This window comes from Bubalus kerabau, chromosome X (genome assembly GCF_029407905.1).
Source record: "Bubalus kerabau isolate K-KA32 ecotype Philippines breed swamp buffalo chromosome X, PCC_UOA_SB_1v2, whole genome shotgun sequence".
NCBI lineage: Eukaryota > Metazoa > Chordata > Mammalia > Artiodactyla > Bovidae > Bubalus > Bubalus kerabau.
Window position 1 is genome coordinate 72,635,138 of NC_073647.1, and position 20,710 is coordinate 72,655,847.

At 39.8% G+C, this 20,710-nt stretch overlaps 1 protein-coding gene across 9 annotated transcripts in view; it reads right to left on the reverse strand.

Annotated features, from left to right (window-relative positions):
- Window positions 1-20,710, reverse strand: part of CHRDL1 (chordin like 1) — a 135,652-nt gene that overhangs the window by 78,635 nt on the left and 36,307 nt on the right. For all 9 annotated transcript variants that reach the window (XM_055563827.1, XM_055563822.1, XM_055563823.1 and 6 more), the window contains exons 3-4: window positions 17,511-17,623; window positions 14,864-14,957 (exon numbers count right to left, since the gene is read on the reverse strand). In XM_055563827.1, coding sequence (XP_055419802.1) covers window positions 14,864-14,957; window positions 17,511-17,623 — 207 coding nt within the window. The remainder of the gene's footprint in view (window positions 1-14,863; window positions 14,958-17,510; window positions 17,624-20,710) is intronic.

Here is a 20,710-nt window from a genome sequence, read left to right on the forward strand (position 1 = left end):
TCAAAAGAGTAGGACATGACTGAAGCAACTGAGCACCCCATCAAACAAAAATAGTAGTCTCAAAACAGCCGTATGCATATACACAATCTTATGCTTGATTGTAACACTTAACGGAGAAGGCAATGGCACCCCACTCCAGTACTCTTGCCTGGAAAATCACTTAAAGGTCTTCTGGTCACCTTTTGCCTCCAATCATAACTACCCAAAACAAATGAAAATGTAGTGTCATTTAAATATATGCTATGCTGGGAAATACAACTGACACACCTAAAACATAAATGTACAGTTGAACTGATGATTAGAAAGCAAACATCCCTGTAACTACCGCACAGGTCAAGAAAGACAGCAATGCCAACACCCCAGAAGGCTCCATCCTTCCCCACTGGACGTAACCACCATCCTGACTTTTGGGACAATTGTTGCCTCAGTTTTCATTATAGTTGTATTACTTTTATGCACCTCCCTCTACAATATAGTTTTGTCTATTTCAACCCTCATGTTAATTGAATTGCATTATGTTTATTTGTGCACATAGGTCCATCTTCCTCTTACTCAGCAGTAGGCTTGAGGTATAATATATTGACTTTCAAAAAACTTCTGCTCCCCTCAACCTAGTCCTCTGTGACAACCTTGAAAGGTGGGAGGGAGGTTCAGGAGGGAGGCAACATGTGTATACCTATGGCTGATTCATGTTGATGTATGGCAAAAAGCAACACAAAATTGTAAAGCAATTATCCTTCAATTAAAAATAAATATTAAAAAGACTTCTGCTCACCTTATTTGCACCTGGAAGTACTTCCTTGTACCTAACTTTTTTTGCTGAGGCTCATTTTGCCCACTGTTACCCTTTGGAGATGGAAGGAGAAAGCTGATCAGCATGCTCTAAAATACATTTATCTTTCTGAAGTTTGTTGAAGTCCCTTTGATCTTTCTTTCACCAGGCTCAGTAATTTCACTTTCCCTTCAACATTGCCTCATAGGTTTGATACTCTAGTTAACCCCTTAGTAAACTTTCTAATAAAACCATACCAAATAGCTCCAGACATGATTGCCCTCAAAAAGCAATCTGAGAGGAGGCCAGGTAAAGGGATACAGGGAAACAGTTCTACCCCTAAGGACTTCTCCAAAAGATAACAAAACCTGCTGGAAATCAGCTCCTACTACATGATGCTCTCTGAAATTCCCTGGGAAACATTAATAAGGAATATGTCTGTCTTTCAAAACCCAGCATTTCACAACAGTTATCACTGGGACTTATTGCTTGTCATGTCTGTCACTGTCAAAGATGATGTGGTCTCCCTCATCCTATGAAAAATATGCTCAGAAAACCAACATTTGCTAGATTCTTCACCAGCCCCTTCTCACATTTCTTTTCCATTGTCATTTCCATTTAAAAAAGAGACATGGCACAACATGCATGAACTTGGAAGACATTCTGTTAAGTGAAATGAGCTAGGCACAAAAGAAATATGTTGCATGATACACAGAAATACACACATACACATGATACACAGAAATATACTGCATGATTCCACTTCTATGAGGTGCCTAGAGGAGTCAAATCACAGAGACAGAGAGTGGAATGGTGGTGGCCAGGAGCCGGGGGAGGGGAAATGGGGAGTGGTTTATAGGAATAGAATACTGTACATTTGAAAATGATTAAAATTGGAAATTTTGTTACAATATATGTATACTTTATTCCATAAAAATTTTCACAAATAAAAAGATTTTTAAAAAGAGGGAAGGAAGAGGGAGCCAGGGAAATAGAGAAACAAAGTGAGGAAGAAAGCAAGCCACATTTCCCTGCTCCTTCTGCTCCCTAACCCTAATCCCTCATTTTTCGCCTATTAAAATAATGAAGGAATACAGCTTATAAAAGGTAGGGTGGTGAGTGTGGTCTTTGATTTGACCTTAGATCCCTGAGGGCATGATCTCATAAATGTGAAGACATCAAAGCTGCATGAATTTGCTAAAGGAGATAAAAACTAAACTTGCACGGACACTTACCTTATCTCTCTGTTTTAAAAATAATCTCTACTCCCAAGTTTGATGTCTTTCCCTTTCTACTCAATTAAAAAAAATATCCAAACAACCTTCTTCATCCCCCTCCTGCAGACAACTTTGATTTATCCATTTTATTTAAAGATACAGTATATATACTTCATAGCCTCTCTCCAATTCAGGGAGTGCAGCCCTAAAAAAATATAACCCTGTTTCAGCAGCCACACACCTATTGCTGGATCACTTCCCACTCTCTGGGTCTTAGCGTGTATGTGGCGAAGACAAGAGACAACACATCAAGATATTTCTAAAATAGACTACATTTATGGCCAAAAAAATGGAGTCCTGTGAGGAGGTGCATTTTGGAACAGGTTTCAATAATTGATACCCTCAGTCCGCCAGTTTCTAAAATCACTTTGAGGGAATAGCTGACAGTGTAAAAATCTAGATACAAAAATCAAGAGGAAAATCACTCTAATAAAGACTGCTATTTATCTTAGTGGCTGCAAAATAATCTGGTAAAATTTTGGGTTATAGTCATTTTGCATCCAAAACCCTGAAGTGAAACCCTTTGGCTCTAGGCGACAGATAGCAAGGATATTCGGTTACTTCTGTAACATATTGGTTTTAAGTTAACACCACCAAAGTGAAAAACTTGAGAGCTGGCAACTCATTCTAGAAATCACTGTGCCTTCTGCTATGAATAAAGAACTTACCCCTAACAATACAGAGAGGCTTGTTCTCCGCAGGACTATACAAAAGGTAAAGCCTGATGGGAAGAACTAACTCATTTGAAAAGACCCTGATGCTGGGAAAGATTGAAGGTGGGAGGAGAAGGGGACGACAGAGGATAAGATGGTTGGATGGCATCACTGACTCAATGGACATGAGTTTGAGTAAACTCCGGGAGTTGGTCATGGACAGTGAGGCCTGGCGTGCTGCAGTCCATGGGGTCGCAAAGAGTCCAACACGACTGAGCGACTGAACTGAACTGAAAGCCTGATTTCCTTGGCTTATTCCTTCATATCTCCCCCACCCTACCCCACCCCCCGCCACACCTGCCCAGCTCTTGCCCCTGTGGTTAGTGGCCTCAGGATCTCCCCCAACTCACCACCACCACTCACTACCATCAGATTTTGTTTTCTAAATCTTGTGTGCTGGTCAAATGAAAAATGATTAATAAGACTCACAGACTTAGGGAATGAACTTACGGTTGCCAAAGGGAAAAGATAGTTCGGGAGTTTGGGATGGACATGTACACACTGCTATATTTAAAATGGATAACCAACAAGGACCTACTGTATAGCACAGGGATCTCTGCTCAATGTTATGTGGCAACCTGGATGGGAGGGGAGTTTGGGGAAGAATGGATACGTGTATATGTATGGCTGAGTCCTTTCACTGTTCACCTGAAACTATTACAATATTGTTAATCGGCTATACCCCAATATAAAAATAAAAAGTTAAAAAAAATGATTAATGAGAGTTATCACCTCCAAAGAGAGATGAATTTATCAGGAATCAAAGTCTGAAATAAACAGATGAAGCTTTAAGAATAACAGCATTTCAGGTACCAGGTAACTTAGCAGGGAAGGAGGGTGGAAGAGGAGGAGTCTGACACATTGCTGGCTGGACAGGTCATAGCAAATGCAGGTAATCATCTCCTGTTCTGCTTACTCAGAAAGCAGGCCCTAATCTCTGGATCAGCCCTGCAACCAGGAAGAAATCTCCCTAAAGGACTTTTTACTAATCCTTTCCTTAAAATACTCTAGATGTGACTCTTATTTCAAACTAAGTTGAAAACAGACTAAGCTGAAAACACTGATTTTATTTCAAACTATGTTGATTGCTTTTCCCTTTGAGAGTTTCATTTGTTTATCAGCAGAAATTCCTGGGCTAATTCCGAGAAATGCCATTCATTTCTCGCCAACAAGTCATGGACAGTGGGTGGGGTAAAGGGGTGAGCTCCCCACGGAGGGTCCTTCTTTCTGGACCTGAGAGCCAGGGGCTCTGAATGTGGACGATGGCAAAAGAGAAAAGTGTTGGGTGGGAACTCTGGGAGAGTAGGGAGGCCAGCCAGAGGGAACAGTGAGTACATGTCACTGCAGGGTTGATCCGAGAGGAGTGTCACATAGGCAAAGTATGTTTCTGGTGTGCTTGTGCTGCCCACTACCAGAGAAACAATGTTGTCAAGTTGCCCACGGCCCTCTGCAGATGTGCAGGGGCCTCTACTCCAAGATCTTGCCCAGGACTGCTCTCTGAAGGCTGTGCTCCTGACCTCCTTTATCAAGCTTTCCCCTGGGCCCTATTACCCTATGTCATCCACCATTCAAGTACAACAGAATTACTTGAGGTACTTGTTTAAAATGCAGAATACCCTCAGCAGTCCAAACAAATCAGAAATTTTAGTGTAGGGCAGCCTGCATTTTATCAAATCCCTTTAAGCACGCTAAAGTTTGGGTAACATGAATTTGAGGTCCTGTTCTAAAACAGCTTGCTACTCAAATGAACTTCTCCACACTAAGATACTATATTTACCAATAAGTGTTAGTTGCTCAGTCGTGTCCAATTCCTTTGTGACCCCATGGACCATAACCCACCAGGCTCCTCTGTCCATGGAATTCTCAATAGCTTGTTGCTACAAATAGCTTCTAGAAATGGAATGGCACAATCCAAAGACTTCCTAAAACATATACTAAAGAACACTAATCTTTCAAAATGCTCTACAAAAAAAAGGTCCCAGGAATTCTGTGGAGGTCCACTGGTTAGGACTCCATAGTTTTACTGTGGAGTTCAATCCCTGGTTGGGGAACTAAGATCCCACAAGCCATGTGGCACACACAGCCAAAAATAAGTTCTATGGCTGAATAAGTTTGGAAAGTACTGCATCCCATACTCTCACTTATAGAGTCATAATGCATATTAATATATTTAAGGCTCTGAGAAGTCCGGTATTAAAAGAAACCTATCTTTAAAAAAAGAAACCTATTTATCTTTCTCTAATCCAGAAACTCTCGAGTCTATATGACCATATAAATGTTTTCTCTAGTTAACCCTATCATTATCCCATAAAATTATGTTCCCTGAAGCAAACTTTGGGAAACAGTGTCTTAACCCAGAAGAGTGATTGTAATGGTAGAGGTTTTTAAAAATATAACAAGCACATGGAAGATTTTATTTCAGACAAATGGGGCTTTTCAGTATTCCTCAATAATGCGCCACCTTCTTCACCTCTGCGTGGGGCCAATTTTGATTAACATCCATAGAAAGAAATAGAAGAGCTGTGGTCTACGATGACAGAAAGCCATACCTGTCCTAAATGTCTTGTTCTTATATGGCATATTTTGTGAAGTTGCTCAGTCGTGTCTGACTCTTTGTGACCCTATGGACTGTAGCCTACCAGGTTCCTCTGTCCATGGGATTTTCCAGGCAAGAGTACTGGAGTGGGTTGCCATTTCCTTCTCCAGGGGCATAAGGGCTCCTCAAATACAAATAGGAAATCGTATTCTTTTTAAAAAAGCAACTAAAATCCCCAGGGTTTACCAGATACAAATATCACCTCACCTGGCACAAGGCAAGCTAAGTGCCACTTTCCCGGAGAAGTTTTAACCCTTTATACTCTGCAGTGTTCAAGGAACAAGTGTATGAGGAAAATAATGGAAATAAAGCATGGAAGACAGTGAAAGAGGTCTAAGAGGTAACAGGGCAGTCAGTATAGACATGGAGGGCCTACTGATTAATAGCGAATATCTCTGTGGCCACTTCTCAACAATCAGTATAAGAATGCTAACAATGATGATAATAATAACAACAATAAAGTATAACCTCGCTATCCCAGAGACCAACATTCCAGAATCCTCAAGCTTTTGGGTAGCTCTGGACTCAGAAAGAGTTTTGTTAAAAATATGCCAATCTTTTGAGAATTCTCTGGCAGTCCAGTGGTTAGGACTTGGTGCTTTCACTGCCAAGGGCCTGAGTTCAATCCCTGGCCAGGGAATGAAGATCCCTCAAAGCCATAAAAAACAAATCTTTTGTATGAAAAGAAATGACCCTTGATTGATCATCTTGTATACTATGACTTTTGTAGTTCCCTTACTGAAGGAAAATAATATGCTAATTAGCTGTTACTATGTAAAAGGAGTTGATCTTTTTCAATCAAACCCAGGAGGCAAGTGAATACAGAATTCAGAAAAGAGCAAAAGGAGCAAGAAGAGCACAATGGCGATCAAACATGGATGATGGCAACAGCAGCAATCAGCAGCAAACATGAAGTGGCAGCAGAGATGAATCATAAAAAAATGAGATAGCTTTAAATTTTGGAAGCGATTCCTCAATAAGTTAAACACAGAGTTACCCTGTGACTCAGAAATTCCACTTCTAGGTATATACTCAAAATAATAGAAAACATATGCCACACAAAAACTTACACCTGAATGTTCACAGCACTATTAACAATAGCCAGAAGGTAAAAACAACTCAAATGTCCATCAACTGATGAATGTATAAGCAAAATGTGGTATATCCATACAATGAAATATTATTCAATCACTAAAAGGAATAAATTACTGATAAATGCTACAACATGGATAATTCTTAAAACATTATGCTAAGTGAAAGAAGCCAGATGCAAAAGGTCACATATTTTATGGTTTCATTTATATGAAATGTCCAAAATAATAAAATCCATGGAAACAGAAAGCAAATCAGTGGTTGCCAGGGGCTAAGGCAGGAGGGTAATGGGGAGTGACTATTTAATGGGCACAGAGTTTCCTTTTTTGAGGTGGTAAAAAATTTCAGGAACTAGGTTAGTGGTGATGTTGCACAACATTGTGAATGTTCTTAATGCCACGAATTATACACTGCAAAGTCATAAATTTTATGTTACGTGTACTTTACCACAACAACAAAAAAACAGATACATCTCCCCCTTGAACTTTTGCCCTTAAAAAAAAAACAACAACAAATGGAGGGAGCTAAAAAGACTTGTCTACTTGATTCCTGAAACACTGGAAGTCACAGACATGGAAACTGACATAGTCCTACAATTAGACCCCTCTTTTTATACAAACGTATAGGAATACACAGTGCAGACAGGGCAGTGATTACAGACCAAAAGAAAAGATTCAGAGTGGCTGAGTGATTTGCAACCCTCACTCTAAACTGTCCAAGGCCAAATGCCACATAGCCACCTCCTATCTTACATAGTCTGTTTCTGCTAGGGTATAGACTTGTGTAATCCAAACATGTTCATATGTAAGTGGTAGATAAGAAAATGATATTGATGTAAAATAGAAATTGCATTGGTTCAGACATGATTTTTCTTAGCAAATTCGTATTTTGCACCATCAAGAGACAGTAACTAGATGCCAAGTATACACTAACACAACTGAAATTCTGCAAACCATGAAAGGACACAGTACTCTATCCTATTGCTATTCACCACACATTCTTCCTCTTGGCTTGGTTTGGCCATATGCTTGGTCTTCCAAATGCTTATCACATGATTCTGATCTTGGGCATTTTTCTCTTGTCTCTATAACTCAATGGCCTCAACCCTTTCTTATACCTCCTTCCTTCAAGCTAAAGTCACCATTTTAAAGGATGAAGTCTCTACTTACTGTAATATTTTTTATTAGAAATCTAAGATGCCTTTTAAACCACACGAGTATTTTATTAGTATAGTTGTTTTATTAGTACTCTAGTTACAAGGTTGCACAAGTTCAGAGTCGTCTGCTCCAATTTTGTTTTTTCCTTAAGCCCTGTTATTTTTCAGTGTACAGTTCTGCAGAATGGGAGGATTTTCAGAAAAGCACATATTGCATTATAGCAGAAATGCCTATATTTGCTAGCTAGCTCTCCTGTTGAGAGAGAAATGGCATAGGACTTCCAGCATCTCCTTATGGGAGCACAGGGCATTCGTGGAAAGGGTGTTTCCTTAACCTAACTGGAATGTAAAAGACTGGGGTGAGGAGTGCCTCTCTTGGCAAAACCACACTGTCACTCTCTCTACTAAAACCATATCATAGAACTAAACCTCTTCACATCTAGCCTAAAGGAAACACTAGATTAAGTCTCTGATAACAGATCAAGTCAGATATTTTGGCAAATTTATAACAGCTCTTTAATGACCCAGGAATGTTGGACTATTTCTAATGGAACCAAAATTTATCCATTCTGAATAACAAATTCTTAATGGAATGACTAATTAAGAAAACTGTTACATAATTTCATGATTTAGGCTCCTAATCACTACAAAAGACATCTCTTGGTGATAAAATTATACATGAAGAACAGAAGAAAACAAGTCATATTCTTTCTCTCCCCCTTTCCCCTTTACCATTCAACTCCCTCCAAAAGAGAAGATATGAAATTCCATTCCAACAAATCTCTCATTAGGAATAATAGATTGACTCCTGTTTAGAGACTGGGATGAATTTAATGACCTTTCTGACTCCAGTACAGTCTTGACTTTCTTATTAAGAATGCTCTACCCTTCCTGTACTACCACCCACTTTGGCCCCAGTAGAGCCCTGTGGTACGTGATCAAGACTTAACCTGTACCATGGAGACCAAGGGACGTGCTGGAGAAAAAGTTTTCACTTGCTCTTCATGAGAATTGATTTAGATTTCTCTATGGTAATTCTGGAAAAGCAGTCTGCATACTCTGATTTCCATGGTTCAGCAGGAGCTACATGAGACAAGCTCAAATTCAGGTGAGAACCTTGGAAATTTCAAGGGGTAAGAAGTTTAGAAAGCAAGAGCCATGGGATACACAGAAACAGACAGGGGTTGAAGTCTCCTCTGTCTGCTACAGTGGAAGATGGGCTCTAGGCATGGCAGGTAGGACCTTCCCACCAAGTCCATCACTACCAAGTAAACACTCCCTGAAGTTGATATGGCTGTAAGATTGCATATAAAACCTTGGATGTATGGCTCCCTTATTTGATTTCCCTTTTTGATATAGAACTTGCTCATTACCTTGGCTTTAAATATTCTATTTTTCAGTGAAGATGTTTTCATCACAGTGCTTTCCATTGGGTTAAGACACAAAACTAGAGCCCCTTCCTTTGACCAAACATTCCTGTGGCCCTGAAGGCATGAGTTTCCTCATGCCTAATAATAATTGGGGTGGAAGGAATACAGAGAAGTCATCACATCCACTGCCCTGTCTCAAAGCAAAACCATGCCAACTCTATCTCAGATGGATGGATATCTTTTTATTTCCAGAAACATGCAGTAAAGAGACTAAAATTCTCCTTAGTCATTTATTCTAGGATTTAACAATCACTGTGTCCCAAAGTTCTTTCTTTTATCAAACTCCATTCTTCTCTGCTATAGTTTAAACCTGTTTATTCTTGTTTTATCTTCAACAGAAAGAAAGAATTCCTGATTTGCATTCCAGGTCAATATGGCAGAGAGAGCACATGAGAAAATGCTGTGCTATTTTCCAAACAAAGAAGAGTAAGAGATGAAATATAAAAGTAAAAATAAATAAATAAAACTTTAAAACTGCAAAATCATCCTTAGAAACAAAAGGAAACTCGATTAAATAAAACACAGGCAAAAGGAAAGTACAGCAATAAATGAGGGCCAACACGATATGCTCCACTGGCAGTTTGGGCCAGATATAGATAGCTATATCCAGGCAGCTGAGCAAGAACTATGGCCTACAAATGGCTTTCTGTGTAAGTCTGAGAACTTATAGTCACACTCTTCACATGTAAACAGGGGCTGACATAGTTTGCCCACCCAAGTTCATTCTCTCGCATGGACTGACTGCCCAAGAAAGGCAGCTGCAGCTGAGGTCCCAATCCAAGGAGTAGCCCTGCACAAGAAAACAGAGGTAGAAGCAGACTATCCAGACATGATGGAGTCCAAGGTGGGACACCAACATACGACCTGGTTTAATGCTAAGTAAGCTACAAGGCCTGAAAAGGAAGGACTTATGCAAGAGAAAACCCATGGATGATGAGCTTTTAGACAAAAATTTTAGAAAACAAGGGGAACTTTGGAACTAAGGAAAGCTATCAAGAAATCTAACAAAAGTGAGAATTCACACCTGAAAATATGCATATTTAAACAATCAGAAATAGACTTTAAATAAATATTTAAATACCTTAAAGCAATAAATAAGAGAACAAGACCTCAAGAAACAGTAACAGGGGTTTACAAAATGGCAATATGTAGATATTTTTTACATATAATTAAAAAATGGGTGGAAATACAGTTTTTAAAAATAAAACTAGACCCAACAGACAGCCTAAATAGTAGGCATGACAAAGCTGGAGAAACAATTCATGAATTGGAAGGCCAAGTTGAAGTTATGTATCATTACAGGGAGTATACCAATATATCATTAGGGGGAAAAATAAAGGAGACATTAAAGAGACACAGAGCTTAAATTAAATGAAATGCAATGACATACACCAAAGACAAGGCTAAGAATGATAAAAAATAGAAGAAAATATACTTTTCACAAAAATAATGACTTGAAATTGAAGAAAAATATGAGTCCATTGGCTGGAAAAAGTCATGTGCTAAGCAGGCTAAATAAAAATAAATCATACATCAAAACACCTCCTTGTTTGCATCAAAGGAAAAAGAGAAAATCTTAAAAGCTAGAAGACAGATTATGTATAAAAGAATTATAATCAAAACAAAGGAAGGAAGTCATGAAACTATTTATTAATATCTTCAAAGGGCTGAGGGAAAATAAACATGAATCTATAATTTTATACCCAGCCAAATTATCACTTAAGAATGAGGGCAAAATAAAGACAGTTTTGCATATAAGAATTAGGGAACTTTAGGACCACTACCTACAGAAAGAACTGTTAAAGGTTACAGTTAGAAAGAAAAATGAACTCACAAGGAAATGACCTATAAGAACAAGAAGGCAAAGAAAATGAATAGCTGTTTCTATCTTTAAGTCTTAAAGATGATGATGTTTATTTCTCTCCATTTTCTCATTTCTGGGACTTATGATCTTAATTCTTTTAATACTTTCTTTTTCTCTTAAAAGAACTGCTAACTTGTACTTTCCCTTTTTCTTAGGACTTGCTTCCGTTTATGCAGTTGGGGTAGTTGACAGCCATCTTCCACTCTGTGAACTTCCACTCTATGCTCTGTGTCTGGGCCCTGCCCCAATTTCCTTCCTAGGGAAGAATAATTTCTTCACAGCCATTTAGATCAATTCCTATGACATTAGACCACTTTTAGATACGTCTGGGATAAGATTTTATAAGGCTATTTGACAGGCAACCTGGCAGATGAAAAAAAAAAAAAAGAATCCTCCCGTGCTACACCCTTGTAATACAGTTTAAACAGAAGAAGCAAATGTTGTTGTTGTAGTTCAGTTGTAAGTCATGCCCAACTCTTTTTACAACCCCATGGACTGTAGCCCGCCAGGTTCCTTTGTCCGTGGGATTTCCCAGGCAAGAATACTGGTGTGGGTTGCCATTTCCTTCTCCAGGGGATCTTCCCGACTCAGGGATCGAACTCAGGTCTCCAGCATTGCAGGCAGATTCTTTACCACAGAGCCAAAAGGGAAGCCCAAGAAGAAAATAAACACATGCAAAAATAGTAAACCTCTCCTAGGGATTTATTTCAAGAATAACTTTAAGATTGATCACATGCCAAGTCAGTCTCTTATATATTAAAGCATATACTACTGTAACCAATACTAAGAATAATAAACCTGTGACACGGCATGATCTTCTGACATCTAGAAAGAATCCCAGATGCTCATCAGAGTGTATTTATCAAGGTGCATGCATGCTAAGTTGCTTCAGTCATGTCCAGTTTTTTGAGACCCCATGGGCTGTAGCCTGCTAGGTTCCTCTGTCCATGGGATTCTCCAGGCAAGAACACTGGAGTGGGTTTCCATGCCCTCCTCCAGGGGATCTTCCCGACCCAGGGATTGAACCCACATCTCTTGTGGTTCCTGCACTGCAGGTGGATTCTTTACCACTGAGCCACTGTGGAAGCCCATTTATCAAGGTAAGAAGGCATAAGTTATAAAAGTGGTGACAACAATTTGTATGGAAATACAAAAAACCTCGAATAGCCAAAGCGATCTTGAGAAAGAAGAATGGAACTGGAGGAATCAACCTACCTGACTTCAGGCTCTCCTACAAAGCCACAGTTATCAAGACAGTATGGTACTGGCACAAAGACAGAAATATAGATCAATGGAACAAAATAGAAAGCCCAGAGATAAATCCATGCACATATGGACACCTTATCTTTGACAAAGGAGGCAAGAATATATAATGGATTAAAGACAATCTCTTTAACAAGTGGTGCTGGGAACTCTGGTCAACCACTTGTAAAAGAATGAAACTAGAACACTTGCTAACACCATACACAAAAATAAACTCAAAATGGATTAAAGATCTAAACGTAAGACCAGAAACTATAAAACTCCTAGAGGAGAACATAGGCAAAACACTCTCTGACATACATCACAGCAGGATCCTCTATGACCCACCTCCCAGAATATTGGAAATAAAAGCAAAAATAAACAAATGGGACCTAATTAACCTTAAAAGCTTCTGCACATCAAAGGAAACTATTAGCAAGGTGAAAAGACAGCCTTCAGAATGGGAGAAGATAATAGCAAATGAAGCAACTGACAAACAACTAATCTCGAGAATATACAAGCAACTCCTACAGCTCAACTCCAGAAAAATAAATGACCCAATCAAAAAATGGGCCAAAGAACTAAATAGACATTTCTCCAAAGAAGATATACAGATGGCTAACAAACACATGAAAAGAGGCTCAACATCACTCATTATCAGAGAAATGCAAATCAAAACCACTATGAGGTACCATTTCACACCAGTCAGAATGGCTGCGATCCAAAAGTCTACAAGCAATAAATGCTGGAGAGGGTGTGGAGAAAAGGGAACCCTCTTACACTGTTGGTGGGAATGCAAACTAGTACAGCCACTATGGAGAATAGTGTGGAGATTCCTTAAAAAACTGGAAATAGAACTGCCTTATGATCCAGCAATCCCACTGCTGGGCATACACACTGAGAAAACCAGAAGGGAAAGAGACACGTGTACCCCAATGTTCATCGCAGCACTGTTTATAATAGCCAGGACATGGAAGCAACCTAGATGTCCATCAGCAGATGAATGGATAAGAAAGCAGTGGTACATATACACAGTGGAGTATTACTCAGCCATTAAAAAGAATACATTTGAATCAGTTCTAATGAGGTGGATGAAACTGGAGCCTATTATACAGAGTGAAGTAGGCCAGAAAGAAAAACACCAATACAGTATACTAACGCATATATATGGAATTTAGAAAGATGGTAACAATAACCCTGTGTATGAGACAGCAAAAGAGACACTGATTTATAGAACAGTCTTATGGACTCTGTGGGAGAGGGAGAGGGTGGGAAGATTTGGGAGAATGGCATTGAAACATGTAAAATATCATGTATGAAACGAGTTGCCAGTCCAGGTTCGATGCACGATACTGGATGCTTGGGGCTGGTGCACTGGGACGACCCAGAGGGATGGTATGGGGAGGGAGGAGGGTTCAGGATGGGGAACACATGTATACCTGTGGCGGATTCATTTTGATATTTGGCAAAACTAATACAATTATGTAAAGTTTAAAAATAAAATAAAATTTAAAAAATAAATAAATAAAAGTGGTGACAAAAAGGGTTTGGGTCTCCATTGGACAAAAAGGGTCTCCATTCAACAAAATCTCTGTTCCTGTAACATTTCAGTTAACTGAGTTGTCACTGAACCTCATTCCTGGCCTCAGTCCTACCATTTCTGCCCTGACACTTTTCGTTTCTCTTTTGTAAGTTCTGGAAGTTCCTCACTACTTGAAAAAAAACACCATGTATGACGGAGATTAATGGTTTTTCATGTTTTTATGGTTATGTACACCCCTTTAGGAATACCAATAAAGCTATGTATCTTCTCTAAAGGAATTTACACATATACTTTGTTACATCAAAAACTGCCAACAATTTTAAAAGATTTACTAACCCCTCAAAGTCCACCCATAGACCCCAACTCTGTCCTTGAGGGAAACAGTCAACTTATAGGACTACAAATCTTCTACCGCCCAGGTGCTAAGATGATCACTTAGCTTTTCTTAGGATTGCTGGCGGGCCCACAGGCATTTTCTGAATCATTCCATGCTTGCACTCCTCTGGTGTGGGAGCCTGGCGTCAGTCAGATATGAACAAAGTATCACTGAGGGAGCCCCTGCCTCAGACAAACACCCTAGCTGCCAACCAGGAAGGTAGATATCCTAATAGCCTTGTGAAAAAGTATCTGCCTGCCGTCCCCTTAGCGCTACTCTGAACAATGTATACATAACTGTACAGTCTGGAGGAGGTGACCATTCAGCCAGCAAGCAGCTTTATACTGACATAAACCTCACTGGTTCAGCTCCTTTGATTTATGAACAGCCCATCATCAATTAGAAGCTATGCTCAAATGCAATTCCAGCTCTAATTGCATAGGACACATGCCTCCATGCTACAACTCTCCTGGTGTCTGCTGCCCATGGCAGGAAGAGGCTGTTGATCACAGAAAAATCTCTGGGCCAAAATTCCTTTTCCTCAATTGATAGGCACCTTCAAATGATTAAAAGCCCAGTGAAAACCTGTTACTGTGTACCAAGTAACTTATTAGAGCCTAGAATGTGCCCCAATTGGGATATAAACAGTATTTAGGGGCTGGTGCAAGATGCCTCAAAGTGTCCTATTGTTATTCCTGTCTGGAAGTTTCTGCTTCTGGGGAATTAGGGAGAAGGGATGGGTTGGGTGGAAGAAAGAGGAAGGAAAACCACAGCTGGGAAAGCAAGAGGCGAACTGGTTTACCTGGGCAGCGAGGGCAGCAAAGATGAGGAACGTGCACAGGAGACAGGCAATGAAGGCTTGGACATCTGACTCTGCTGCAAAGCACATTCCCATTCTGAAAGAGAGAGGCAAAAATGACAACAAAATAAATGTCTTTCAGAGGTCACTGGGATCATGCCAATTTGGGAAACAGTCGTTCAGGGACTCACTCAGACAGTGAATAACGCATTGCCGAGAAACTGAATGAAATCAGCATTTTCTTTCTTTTTTCTGATAAGTTTATTGGAGTATTTTTCTAAGGACCACTACTACCCCAGTTTACAAAGCCTCTCGCAATTCCCGGGAAGCTTCTTCTGACTTGGCTCTGTGATGTTTCTACCATTCCCTAGCTCTGCATGTCTCTTCCCAGAGCCTAGTCAGATTTCATAATCACCTGCCCAATGCCATGGAAGGAAGGGATAATGAGTGATGGGTCCCTTGAGCTGTTACCCACCCGTAGGCAAGGAGAGAGCCCTAGCACATGGATTCTGGAGTCCATATAACTCTGCCTTGATCCAGTAAGCTGAGTGCTTCTTCTGCTCACTTCTTTTGCAAGTCAAAATTTTTCTGAGACCAAGCTAGAGTTTGGAATTGAGCTGATTAGCTAGTATGACTAGAGGAGGGGGCAACTGGGTCCTTGTCTGATTTACACTGACAAGATCCCTAGCTCTGACAGCTTTCAGCCATGGCTAGAACAAAGGAAGACCTTGGAAACCAATTTTGCATTAACATTTTCCATCCATAACTCATTTGAAGCAAGGGTTATATCTGTCAGGCTCTGGTGAGGGAAGAAGGTGATGAAGACGATGGAGGGAGAAGATGCCTAGCACTTGAGCCATTGGCATTGGGATTATATTAACATTTTCACTGCCCTGAAGAGAGCAAAGCCTCAGTCCCCAAGGTTTAGCTGTCCATTTCCAATGCATTGGGTCAAGAATCTGACTTAATCACACCATACCAGGCATTTACTCAGTCTCTAGATACTCTGTTTAATAACTGCCCTAGCCATTTAAAGATGCAGGCTTTTTTTATTCAAATTCAAATAACCTTAGCACAACTTTTTTTCTTTTCTTGCATACTTCCTAGAATACATTTTTGGAGGACTACATTTGGAAACACCACGGAGCCTCCTTATATGGCACACTCCTCAGAGCCAGGTGGTATCATCTTGAAGTAAGATCACCAGAGCCCATCAGAAACTACTTCACCTGGCTGAGGTCAAACTGATTCCTTCTTAATGCTTTACATTGGTTTCTGTTCTAGAGCTAATACATTAATAAAAATAATAACCATAATGATGGTAATATTACAGCAGTTAGCATTTCTCAAATATTGACTATGACCAAGCATTGTTTATATGCACTGACTGAGACAGATTAGTAAATTTAACCCTTGTCATAATCCTATGAAATAGGTAATACCACTATACCATTTTAAAGAAGAAGCTGAAGGAATCTGAGAGGTTAAATAACTTGCTTAACATAACACAGCTCAGAAGTCGCAGAGCCAGGGTTGGAAACTTGGTCTGTCTTGATTCTAGAGCCCTGCAGTTTCTTAAGACTACCTGATGTTGCCTAAAGGTTAGGTTTCCACATGCTCAAAATTCTGAAAGCCAAATTTTCTGTTCAAATGGCAAAAGAATCAGGCTTGCAAGTTAGGACTCCTGGGCACTAGTGAGGGGTTTCAGTTGTTCCATGAGGACTCAAGTGAGAGGCAGGTCTTGAAAATTCTACATGTTCAGAATTCTCAATTCTCAAGGCCGAGTATAAGGTCTCTTTTCCCAATTGGCCTAGTGCATTGGTTCTCCACCAGGAACCACTTTGTTCTCCAAGTAACCTTGGGCATGTCCTGAGATATTTTTGGTTGCCACAACTGGGGTGGATGCTACTGGCTTCTAGTGGATAGAGGCCAGGGGTGCTGTTAAATATCTCACAATACACAGGACAGCTCCGCACAACAATAAATTATCTGTCCCCAAATATCAAGAGTGTAGAGGCTGAGAAACCCTGGCTTAGTGTATGACAGAAGAGGCTTGTTCAGAAAGATGGACCATAGCTGTGGTCCTGGGTCACGGCCATGGGACTACCTGCTTTGTCTACTGCAGAGCTATCCAAATGCCTCTTTGAGTGACTGGACAGGAGCCAAGGCCAAGCCAAGAGGACTCTAATCCTCACCAGGTACAGGCCAAGGTTTCAACACCTCAATCCTATTAGTAATTATAGTCATTCACTGAAACCACATAAAATACACTCTTTCAGTGAACCAGTTTATAATCTGTCCTAATCTCCTAGCTAACGACCAGTCTTGAAAATGATATTAAAAAACAATGTTGTCTTATGATCCAGGCATTATATTGAGCCTTTTCCTGCACTCTACTTTTTCCATGTCCTACATCATTCGGCTAAGAGACCGCTTAAGTATCTAGAGAAAATACTCAGTGAGATCCCATGAAAATCAAGCCAAAAAGCAATAGAAGAAAAAGACAGGAGATGTGTATTTTTCCTTGCAGTCTGCCTCCTAACTTCTTTTAGGTTTTTAATCACCCATGCTCCCAGGCCATCTAGGCACTTGAGAGCATGTCTGCCTGCCGAAGAGCAAAGTGGAAATCACATGCCATTGGGAACTGTACCTCAGAGCAGATACAGTTGACGCAGTAAACCAACCCATAAGGTTCCAGGTAAGGATGCCATCTCTCACCGACTCTGTACTTCTTGTCTTGAAACACACAATATGTCTCTGAATCTGTGAGGAAGGAGATGGAGAATATGCTGGTTAGAAAACATGGCCCAATCACAAAATCGAGAGCAATCACAGGTTCCATCCATTTTAGTGTACATCAAGGAAAGAGGCATAGATGATATTTACAGAATCCCTACAACGGCCTCAGTATTTTATATGCTTTCCTTATTTTATTTTCAGAGAAGGCAGTGGCACCCCACTCCAGTACTCTTGCCTGGAAAATCCCATGGATGGAGGAGCCTGGTAGGCTGCAGTCCATGGGGTCGCTAAGAGTCAGACACGACTGAGCGACTTCACTTTCACTTTTCAGTTTCATGCATTGGAGAAGGAAATGGCAACCCACTCCAGTGTTCTTGCCTGAAGAATCCCAGGGATGGGGGAACCTGGTGGGCTGCCATCTATGGGGTCACACAGAGTCAGACATGACTGAAGTGACTTAGCAGTAGCAGTAGCAGTATTTGACTTTACAATGACCCAGTAAGGTTGGCACTGATTGTTACCATCTTTCTAAATTCCATATATATGCCTTAGTATACTGTATTGGTGTTTTTCTTTCTGGCTTACTTCACTCTGTATAATAGGCTCCAGTTTCATCCACCTCATTAGAACTGATTCAAATGTATTCTTTTTAATGGCTGAGTAATGTGTACGAGACATCAAAAGAGACACTGATGTATAGAACAGTCTTATGGACTCTGTGGGAGAGGGAGAGGGTGGGAAGATTTGGGAGAATGGCATTGAAACATGTAAAATATCATGTATGAAACGAGTTGCCAGTCCAGGTTCGATGCACGATACTGGATGCTTGGGGCTGGTGCACTGGGATGACCCAGAGGGATGGTATGGGGAGGGAGGAGGGAGGAGGGTTCAGGATGGGGAACACATGTATACCTGTGGCGGATTCATTTTGATATTTGGCAAAACTAATAAAATTATGTAAAGTTTAAAAATAAAATAAAATTAAAAAAAAAAAAAGGTTGGCACTGATGATCAAAATTGAAATGAAAAGACAGATAAGCAAGAAACAGGGAAAAGATATTTCCAACAAATAAAGTATTAATATAAATACAGTATTAATATCTAGAATATTTTCTTTCTTTTTTTAATATAAATTTATTTATTTTAATTGGAGGCTAACTACTTTACAATATTGTATTGGTTTTGCCACACATTGACATAAATCTACCACGTGTGTACATGTGTTCCCCATCCTGAAACCCCCTCCCACCTCCCTCCCAATATGATCCCTCTGGGAAATCCCAGTGTACCAGCCCTGATCATCCTGTATCATGCATCAAACCTGGACTGGCGATTCGTTTCATATATGATAATATACATGTTTCAATGCCATTCTCCCAAATCATCCCACCCTCGCCCTCTCCCACAGAGTCCAGAAGACTGTTCTATACATCTGTGTTTCTTTTGCTGTCTTGCATACAGGGTTATTGTTACCATCTTTCTAAATTCCATATATATGCGTTAGTATACTGTATTGGTGTTTTTCTTTCTGGCTTACTTCACCCTGTATAATAGGCTCCAATTTCATCCACCTCATTAGAACTGATTCAAATGTGTTCTTTTTAATGGCTGAGTAATATTCCACTGTGTATATGTACCACTGCTTTCTTATCCATTCATCTGCTGATGGATATCTAGGTCACTTCCATGTCCTGACTATTGTAAACAGTGCTGTGATGAGCATTAGGGTACACGTGTCTCTTTCAATTCTGGTTTCCTCGGTGTGTATGCCCAGCAGTGGGATTGCTGGGTCGTATGGCAGTTCTATTTCCAGTTTTTTAAGGAATCTCCACACTGTTCTCCATAGTGGCTGTACTAGTTTGCATTCCCACCAACAGTGTAAGTGGGGTCCCTTTTCTCTGAACCCTCTCCAGCATTTATTGCTTGTAGACTTTTGGATCGCAGCCATTCTGACTGGTGTGAAATGGTACCGCATTGTGGTTTTGATTTGCATTTATCTGATAATGAGTGATGTTGAGCATCTTTTCATGTGTTTGTTAGCCATCTGTATGTCTTCTTTGGAGAAATGTCTGTTTAGTTCTTTGGCCCATTTTTTGATTGGGTCATTTATTTTTCTGGAATTGAGCTGAAGGAGTTGCTTGTATATTTTTGAGATTAGTTGTTTGTCAGTTGCTTCATTTGCTATTATTTTCTCCCATTCTGAAGGCTGTCTTTTCACCTTGCTTATAGTTTCCTTTGTTGTGCAGAAGCTTTTAAGGTTAATTAGGTCCCATTTGTTTATTTTTGCTTTTATTTCCAATATTCTGGGAGATGGATCATAGAGGATCCTGCTGTGATTTATGTCGGAGAGTGTTTTGCCTATATTCTCCTCTAGGAGGTGTATAGTTTCTGGTTTATGTTTAGATTTTTAATCCATTTTGAGTTTATTTTTGTGTATGGTGTTAGAAAGTGTTCTACTTTCATTCTTTTACAAGTGGTTGACCAGTTTTCCCAGCACCACTTGTTAAAGAGATTGTCTTTTCTCCATTGTATATTCTTGCCTCCTTTGTCAAAGATAAGGTGTCCCTTGGTGTGTGGATTTATCTCTGGGCTTTCTATTTTTTTTCCATTGATTTATATTCCTGTCTTTGTGCCAGTACCATACTGTCTTGATGACTGTGGCTTTGTAGTATAGAGCCTGAAGTCAGGTAGGTTGATTCCTCCAGTTCCATTCTTCTTTCTCAAGATTGCTTTGGCTATTCGAGGTTTTTGTATTTCCATACAAATTGTGAAATTATTTGTTCTAGCTCTGTGAAAAATACCATTGATAGCTTGAAAGGGATTGCATTGAATCTATAGATTGCTTTGGGTAGTATACTCATTTTCACTATGTTGATTCTTCCAATCCATGAATACGGTATATTTCTCCATCTATTAGTGTCCTCTTTGATTTCTTTCACCAGTGTTTTATAGTTTTATACATATAGGTCTTTTGTTTCTTTAGGTAGATATATTCCTAAGTATTTTATTCTTTTCGTTGCAATGGTGAATGGAATTCTTTCCTTAATTTCTCTATTTTCTCATTATTAGTGTATAGGAATGCAAGGGATTTCTGTGTGTTGATTTTATATC